This window comes from Hippoglossus stenolepis, chromosome 19 (genome assembly GCF_022539355.2).
Source record: "Hippoglossus stenolepis isolate QCI-W04-F060 chromosome 19, HSTE1.2, whole genome shotgun sequence".
In the NCBI taxonomy this organism is placed as follows: domain Eukaryota; kingdom Metazoa; phylum Chordata; class Actinopteri; order Pleuronectiformes; family Pleuronectidae; genus Hippoglossus; species Hippoglossus stenolepis.
The window spans coordinates 20,119,740-20,127,239 of record NC_061501.1 but is presented as its reverse complement, the minus strand read 5'-3'; the positions used below and the strand labels follow the sequence as shown (position 1 = coordinate 20,127,239).

General features: G+C 45.1%; 2 protein-coding genes across 3 annotated transcripts in view; both read left to right on the top strand.

The window, feature by feature from the left end:
• riok3 (RIO kinase 3 (yeast)) overlaps positions 1-2,689 on the top strand; it is a 6,690-nt gene extending 4,001 nt beyond the window's left edge. Inside the window, exons 9-13 of the mRNA XM_035143263.2 lie at positions 1-156; positions 419-499; positions 853-942; positions 1,265-1,378; positions 1,470-2,689. The exon at positions 1-156 is cut by the window's left edge and continues 4 nt beyond it. Coding sequence (XP_034999154.1) covers positions 1-156; positions 419-499; positions 853-942; positions 1,265-1,378; positions 1,470-1,583 — 555 coding nt within the window. The 3' untranslated portion in view covers positions 1,584-2,689. The remainder of the gene's footprint in view (positions 157-418; positions 500-852; positions 943-1,264; positions 1,379-1,469) is intronic.
• A 1,115-nt stretch (positions 2,690-3,804) lies between these two features.
• rmc1 (regulator of MON1-CCZ1) overlaps positions 3,805-7,500 on the top strand; it is an 8,502-nt gene continuing 4,806 nt past the window's right edge. The window contains exons 1-11 of one of the 2 annotated variants that reach the window (XM_035143261.2): positions 3,805-4,289; positions 4,408-4,644; positions 5,355-5,431; positions 5,639-5,723; positions 5,940-5,996; positions 6,160-6,246; positions 6,319-6,459; positions 6,572-6,675; positions 6,762-6,851; positions 7,140-7,245; positions 7,342-7,450. In XM_035143261.2, coding sequence (XP_034999152.1) covers positions 4,549-4,644; positions 5,355-5,431; positions 5,639-5,723; positions 5,940-5,996; positions 6,160-6,246; positions 6,319-6,459; positions 6,572-6,675; positions 6,762-6,851; positions 7,140-7,245; positions 7,342-7,450 — 952 coding nt within the window. In that variant the 5' untranslated portion in view covers positions 3,805-4,289; positions 4,408-4,548. Of the gene's footprint in view, positions 4,645-5,354; positions 5,432-5,638; positions 5,724-5,939; positions 5,997-6,159; positions 6,247-6,318; positions 6,460-6,571; positions 6,676-6,761; positions 6,852-7,139; positions 7,246-7,341; positions 7,451-7,500 lie in introns of both variants that reach the window. The other variant, XM_047344594.1, reaches the window with a different exon arrangement.

The following is a 7,500-nucleotide window of genomic DNA, read 5'->3' as shown; positions in this document are numbered from 1 at the left end:
AAGAAGGCGGAGATTCCCTGCCCGGAGGTGGTGCTGCTGAAGAAACACATCCTGGTGATGTCGTTCATCGGTAAAGACCACATTCCTGCTCCCAAACTCAAAGACGCCATATTGGGTTCAGAGGACATGAAGAACGCCTACTACCAGGTTCTACACGTACGTACAGGAAGTCCACTTTCTACGAGCCGTGTAGATACGGTTGGTACGACTGAGGACGGTGGGCTGTTTGTTCGTTTGTTTTACAAAAACAAGTGATTCAGCTGTGAAAAAGCAGCAGTTCAGCGTCAAAGGTTTAATAACTAACTTGTTCATAATAAAACAAATCGAATAATCAGCTGCTTGTGAAGAAATCTTTACATAATAAGGATGTTTACTGTGTTTAAACATTAAAATGTTTGAATGTGTATTTTCTCTGCAGATGATGCAGCAGTTGTTTCAGGAGTGTAATCTGGTTCATGCGGATCTCAGTGAATACAACATGTTGTGGCACGAGGGGAAGGTAGAACTCTTCTTTTGTTCCTACAGATTTCTGTCCATCTTCCCATCCTCCGTCTTTCCTCCTCTTGGTTCAGCTGTTTGTCTCTCTCTCTCTTCTTCCTGTGCTCTGACTCATATATAACGTCTCTCAGCTTCCTCTCCTCCTTTCTGTCTATCCCTCCATACTTTCCCCTCCCTGCTGTCGTTATCGTTACGGTGTCACGTCCAGGAGAGTCTGAGCTGTTAGTGGGTGAAGGTGACGTCAGGGTGAATCCCTGTCACTTTGCATCTCTCCCTCCTCTCCTCCTTTCTTCATCTTTCTTTCTTTTATCTGCTCTCACGTTAATTCCTCCTCCCTCCCTCTGTTTCTTGCAGGTGTGGTTGATCGACGTCAGTCAGTCCGTGGAACCCACTCATCCTCACGGCCTGGAGTTCCTCTTCAGAGACTGCAGGAACGTCTCCACGGTAACGGCCGCTACAGCAAATTAAATGTCATTAGAAGTCAGAAAATATTTGATCTGATCTGAATTTGTTTGTTCTTAATTATTTGTCTTTCATAAAATAGGTAAATGAATTAGGAATTAATCATGAGTAAAATCTCTGTCAGGATTTAACTGGTTCTTATTGGTCGTCTCAGGTCTGTCAGCCAATCAGGTTTAACTTCTTCAGGTTTAACGAACCAGTTTAATCAGGAAACTGACCACAAAGAGACGAGTCATGGTTTTGTGTTGTTTGTCTAGAACTAAAAAACAGAGTCAAACTTTGTGTGTGTTATTGTACGTATCAGTTTTTCCAGAAGAGAGGAGTGAGTGAGGCGATGAGTGTTTACGAGCTTTTCAACATCGTCACCGGACTGAACATCGCGGTCGGTGCTGAAGACGACGCTGAATTCCTTGCAGAGGTCACACACACACACACACACACACACACACACACACACACACACACCTCAGTGTTTAAACAGTGTTTCCCATCCTGCTCCTCTCTGACAGATCGAGGCGTTGCAGAAGAGGAACGAGGATCACGTGCAGAGACGAGGGAAGAAGAGTTTCCCCATCGCCTCTGAAGACGTCAGCCCGCCTTCATCCCCCGGTGCAGCTGACTAACGCTCGCCCGGCTCGCTCTCTCTTCATGATCTTGCCGTGTTGAAAACGCTGTATAGAGAATAATGGAGGAGGACGCTTGTGCCACACCCCCTCCACCCCCTCCACCAACCAACTGCTTCCTGTAAACATGCGGGGTGGAGCGCCTCCGCCTGGCTGCAGGTGGAATGATTTGACCCAGTGGGATGTTGACGTCGGAGCGTCCGGGCGGCCGACAGCCTCCTGCACAGTTTGCTGGAGCTGAGACCACATCTTGAATCTTCTGCTCATATTTGCTCAAACTGACTTCAGTCAGAATCGTTTATTATTAACAGCTTTGTTAAAAACCTGAGAGTGATCTTAACTTCTCGTGGAGAGGTTCTCAGGATGAAGCAGAACTTTACTGAAATGATTATTATTTTTTGGGGTGATGATACAAGAACGACATGTTGGGTTTGAATATTTGACGTAGCCTCAGTGAGTTGTAAGAACGAGCAGCAAAATAATGAGATCCAACCGGATTAACGGAGTGAAACAGTTTTATCAAGTGAAATAATCCTAAAAGAAAAATGAAAACACCAAATGGAAAATGTTAAATATTAGGAATAATTATACAATTATGATGCTGCTTTTAAAAGCCAAAACAAATTCTTTATTCTTGATCCTTCATCTTCTTCTGTCTGTTTCCCTCCTCATCCTCGTGTCATTACCATGACGACAAACACTGGTGAGCTCATCGAGCACATGTTGAGAATAAATAAAATGAATTCAGAGCAAAATACAAAGTTCAAGACGTCATTGAGAATAACAAGTTTTTTTCTCAAGAATCTAGATAAACTGCCGTCTTTATTAAAGCTTAAAGAAAACTATAAACTGACCTGAAGGTAATTCACTAGATTCTGTGGAGCAGCAACATGTCGAGTATGTGCGAGAATATTTTAGATGATCGAAACATTTTGGTGACGCATGAAATTATAAAGTGTGAAACAAGTTGTCACAACAGATGTGAGTGAACCAGTTTCTTAGCTTCATGTCATTTCAACGATGAAGGTTTTAATTTGATTAAGTGATTTATGAGTCTGATGATGTCACATGCTGTTGATTGACATTAAAAAGTGATGTGAAGTGAAGTTTGTGTTTTTAATGATTTAAAACCAAACACTTTGGAAATGATCAGATTACATTACATCACATCACACCACACCACATCACATCACACCACAACACATCACACCACACCACACCACACACCACATCACACCACACCACACCACATCACACCACACACCACACCACACACCACACCACATCACCCCACCACACCACACCACATCACATCACATCACATCACCACACACCACATCACACCACCACACCAACCACACCACACCACACCACATCACACCACCCCACACCCCCCCCCACACCACACCACCACACCACACACACCACACCACACCCACACCACACCACACCACATCACATCACACCACACCACACCACCACATCACACTCACACCACACCACACCACATCACACCACACCACCACACCACACCACACACCACACCACACCACACCACACCACACCACACCACTCACACCACATCACACACACCACACACCACCACACCACACATCACACCACACCACACCCCACATCACACCACACCACACCACATCACACCCACACCACACCACATCACACACCACACCACACCACACACACCACACCACATCACACCACACCACACCACATCACACACCACACCACACCACACCACATCACACCACACCACACCACACACATCACACCACACCACAACAACACCACACACATCACATCACACCACACCACACCACCACATCACACCACACCACACCACATCACATCACACCACACCACACCACACCACACCACATCACATCACATTACATCACATTGAGCTGAAGCTTTTATCCAGAGCGACTCTAAGTGGATCAACCACGAGGAACAAACCAGAACAACAAGAATCAGAAAGTACTATAGCTTCAAGAAAGACAAACTACAAAGTGTGACAGGAAGAGACAGGAAGAGACATGGAAGAGACAGGAAGAGACATGGAAGAGACAGGAAGTGACATGGAAGTGACAGGAAGAGACATGGAAGAGACAGGAAGGTGACATGGAAGAGACAGGAAGAGACATGGAAGAGACAGGAAGTGACATGGAAGAGACAGGAAGAGACATGGAAGAGACAGGAAGTGACATGGAAGAGACAGGAAGAGACATGGAAGTGACATGGAAGAGACAGGAAGAGACATGGAAGAGACATGGAAGAGCTCCTTGACTGAGACATCATCTTCTTCACCGAGGTTTAGTCTGAAGAGAAGTGTCTTCAGTCTGGAGGAAGATGTGTGGACTTCCTGTCCTGATGTCGATGTGGAGCTCGTTCCACCAATTAGGAGACAGGACAGGAAACAGTCGTGATGTTGTTGAGTGACAGCTGTCCCTCGCAGCTGATTGGCAGATGCAGCGCGGAGTGGGCGGGCTGTAAGGTTTGACCAAGAGGAACTCATGGTGTGTCACGTGGTGGTTTGTCACTGACAGTTTGAACACGTGATGTTCAGTCTGTCACATGATTCGACTCAGGGGACTTCCTACCAGACGCTTTCAAAATAAAAGGACAGTGAAATATCAAGCATACTGGCAGCAGTGGATATTTTTACAACGCGCTCAATCCGTTTCTAAAGTCTGACTTTATTAGATTAAATTTAAGATTCTGATTATTCATATTCGTATTTATTTGTCTCAATGTATCAATTCATACAAAATATTGATAAACAATCTTTCCTTGATTTCTTGAGAAGGATGAAACCGGAAGCCTGTGGTCACATCCGGTCGTGCTGCTCCGGCTAACAGAAGCTAACCGAAGCTAACCGAAGCTAACCGGACCAAAGCGCTGCGCCCCGGCTGCAGGTGTGAAGAGGCGGCGGCAGGTGTGAGACAAGATGGGGGAACATTACCTGGAGCTGTGCGAACATCCGGTGCAGTTTGAAAACGCGTCCAGCGTCAACAACGTCTTCTTCGACGAGGCTAACAAACAGGTCAGCTAGTTAGCACCGCTAACCAGGCTAGCTAACGAAGCTAGCTAACTTACCGAGTTTAAATCCAATTTAGACTTTTACTGTTTCAGTTAAATCCGTTTGATCGTGTTCGTGTGTTCGTGGAACTTCTTCCTTAGAAAACAATCGACCCGTTCACGTGTATTGATTTTTATACAGAAAGTAAACAACTAGATTTTAACTTTTTTAATGGTTTTTATTTCCAAATTCTTCTGAGCTGATGATTTTAAAATGTATATTTAAACACATTGAGTCTGAACTGTTCATTTTATTGTTTGAGTTTCATCTTTGTATCTTGTTTATTCTTTTTATTCATGTTTAATGAACAGATGGAGAAAAGTGTAGAAACTGTCAATGAAAGATGATATATAGATCTATATATCCAGAAATAGTCAACAGATGATTCAATAATTAAAATAGTCATAACAAGAGTTGGTTTTAAACTAAAATACTTAAGTTCTCAGTTAAACTTAGTTTTAATGGCTTGTGGATGTGTTGAACATGTTTAACGTGTTGAACGATGATGTGTTTAACATGTTTAACGATGACGTGTTTAACGTGGATGTGTTGAGCGTGGATGTGTTGAACATGTTTAACGATGACGTGTTTAACGTGTTTAACGATGATGTGTTTAACGTGTTTAACGATGACGTGTTTAACGCGGACACCTTGGCCCTGTGTTGTGGCTGCAGGTGTTCGCGGTGCGTTCAGGTGGAGCCACTGGTGTGGTCGTCAAAGGTCCAGATGACAAGAGCAGCGTCGCCTTCAGGTGCGTGAACGTCTGCTGGAAACTAGACTCCTTATTTTTGATCCTTCACAATCCACAAACACATTTTGTATCTTATATCTCATCATACTTTCATACCTATCATGTAAAACCTCAGTCTGAAAAGTAACTGGTAAATCAAGTCTTCTACTAAATGGAGTTAGAGGAGAATTCGATTATTCACTCAGTGAATCGTGTGTTTCTGCTCAGGATGGACGATAAAGGAGAAGTGAAGTGCATCAAGTTTTCTATTGGAAATAAAATCTTGGCCGTACAGAGAACGTCAAAGTCTGTGGTGAGTTCTGACGGACGACATCGACTCATCGGGTTCGATGTGAAACTTGCTGTGAGGCCTTTAGTGAAGTTTTCTCAGAGGTTATAAAGTCATAAAAATCATCGCGTGAACTTTTCCTTCATGAAAAGATCGTTTCCGTCGTATCGGTGGTTTATTAATTATGAATCTTTCCTCCTGAACAGCACAGAGTTGTTTAACTTTTGGTTTTGTTTGTAGGATTTCATCAACTTCATACCCGACTATCCGCACACAGAGTTCACCCAGGAATGTAAGGTATGTCCCACGTTTAGCTTTCACACAAGAGGAAGTTCAGTTGTGAGGAGAGAGTTGGAGTTTGTGTCGCAGCTGAGAAAGAATCTGAATGAAGTTCCACACTCAGCAGCTCTGTGACGGAGCTTTGTTGTTGTTAATGAAACGTGTTTCCTGTTTCCTGTAGACCAAGAACGCCAGCGTGTTGGGTTTCTGTTGGACCAACTGGAACGAGATTGTCTACATCACCGACCAAGGAATCGAGTTTTACCAGGTATTCTGACTCCACCTCAGGACTCGCACCATGAGTCCGTGTGGACGCTGATCGATGTGACTGTGTGTTCAGGTGTTTCCAGACAAGCGCAGCCTGAAGCTGCTGAAGAGTCAGAGCATCAATGTGAACTGGTATCAGTACTGTCCAGAGACGGCTGTCATCCTGCTGTCCACCACCGTGCAGGGAAACATCCTGCAGCCCTTCGCCTTCCGGGTGAGAACCGGCCAAACACTCGGTTATTTCATGTCCGAGACTGAATCCTACTCGCGTGTTTAAAACTAAATCCACCTCAGTGTTTCATTTTCATCCTCGTTTGTGGCAACAGAACGGGACCATGTGCAAAATGTCCAAGTTTGAGATCGAGCTGCCGGTCGTCCCCAAACCTGCCAAACTCAGCCTGTCGGAGAGAGACATTGCCATGGCAACCATGTGAGCCAGCTGCCTACGCTTTAACCTTTTTGTGTTCCATCAGTTTGTCGTTTCACTGACGCCCCCCCCCCCCTCTCTGTGTGTAGTTATGGTCAGCTGCATGTGATGTATCTGAAGCATCACTCGAGAACAGCCAACAGTCCGTGTGCAGAGGTGGTGCTGTATCACTTACCAAGGTCACACACACACAGACACACACACACACACACACACACACACACACACACACACACACACACACAGGCCTGATTATTTAAAATCAGATTTGATGTTTTTGTGTTGATGGGTCACATTCGTGTTCGTAAGGGACACGTCTCCAGCTAACATTTATATTGTGTGTGTGTGTGTGTGTGTGTGTGTGTGTGTGTGTGTGTGTGTGTGTGTGTGTGTGTGTGTGTGTGTGTGTGTGTGTGTGTGTGTGTGTGTGTGTGTGTGTGTGTGTGTGTGTGTGTGTGTGTGTTCAGGGAGGGGGCGTGTAAAAAGAGTCACGTGTTGAAGCTGAACACGACGGGGAAGTTTGCTCTGAACATCGTGGACAACCTGGTGGTCGTTCATCATCAGAGCTCTCAGGTCAGTTTGTCTCCATCAAGTTCATCTTGTGGTTTAACTGTGGGAGCGTGTTCATTAGTGTGTGTGTGTTCATTAGTGTGTGTGTGTGTGTCTCAGACGTCTCTGATCTTCGACATCAAGCTGAAGGAGCCTGAATGTGCCGTCAACACCCACCAGCCCGTCCTACCTGCTCGCTCCATCCACCCCTACAGGATCCCACTGTCAGGTAAAGACGCTCTGGAGGTGGACGACTGCTCCGAGGTTTGAATCAGGTTT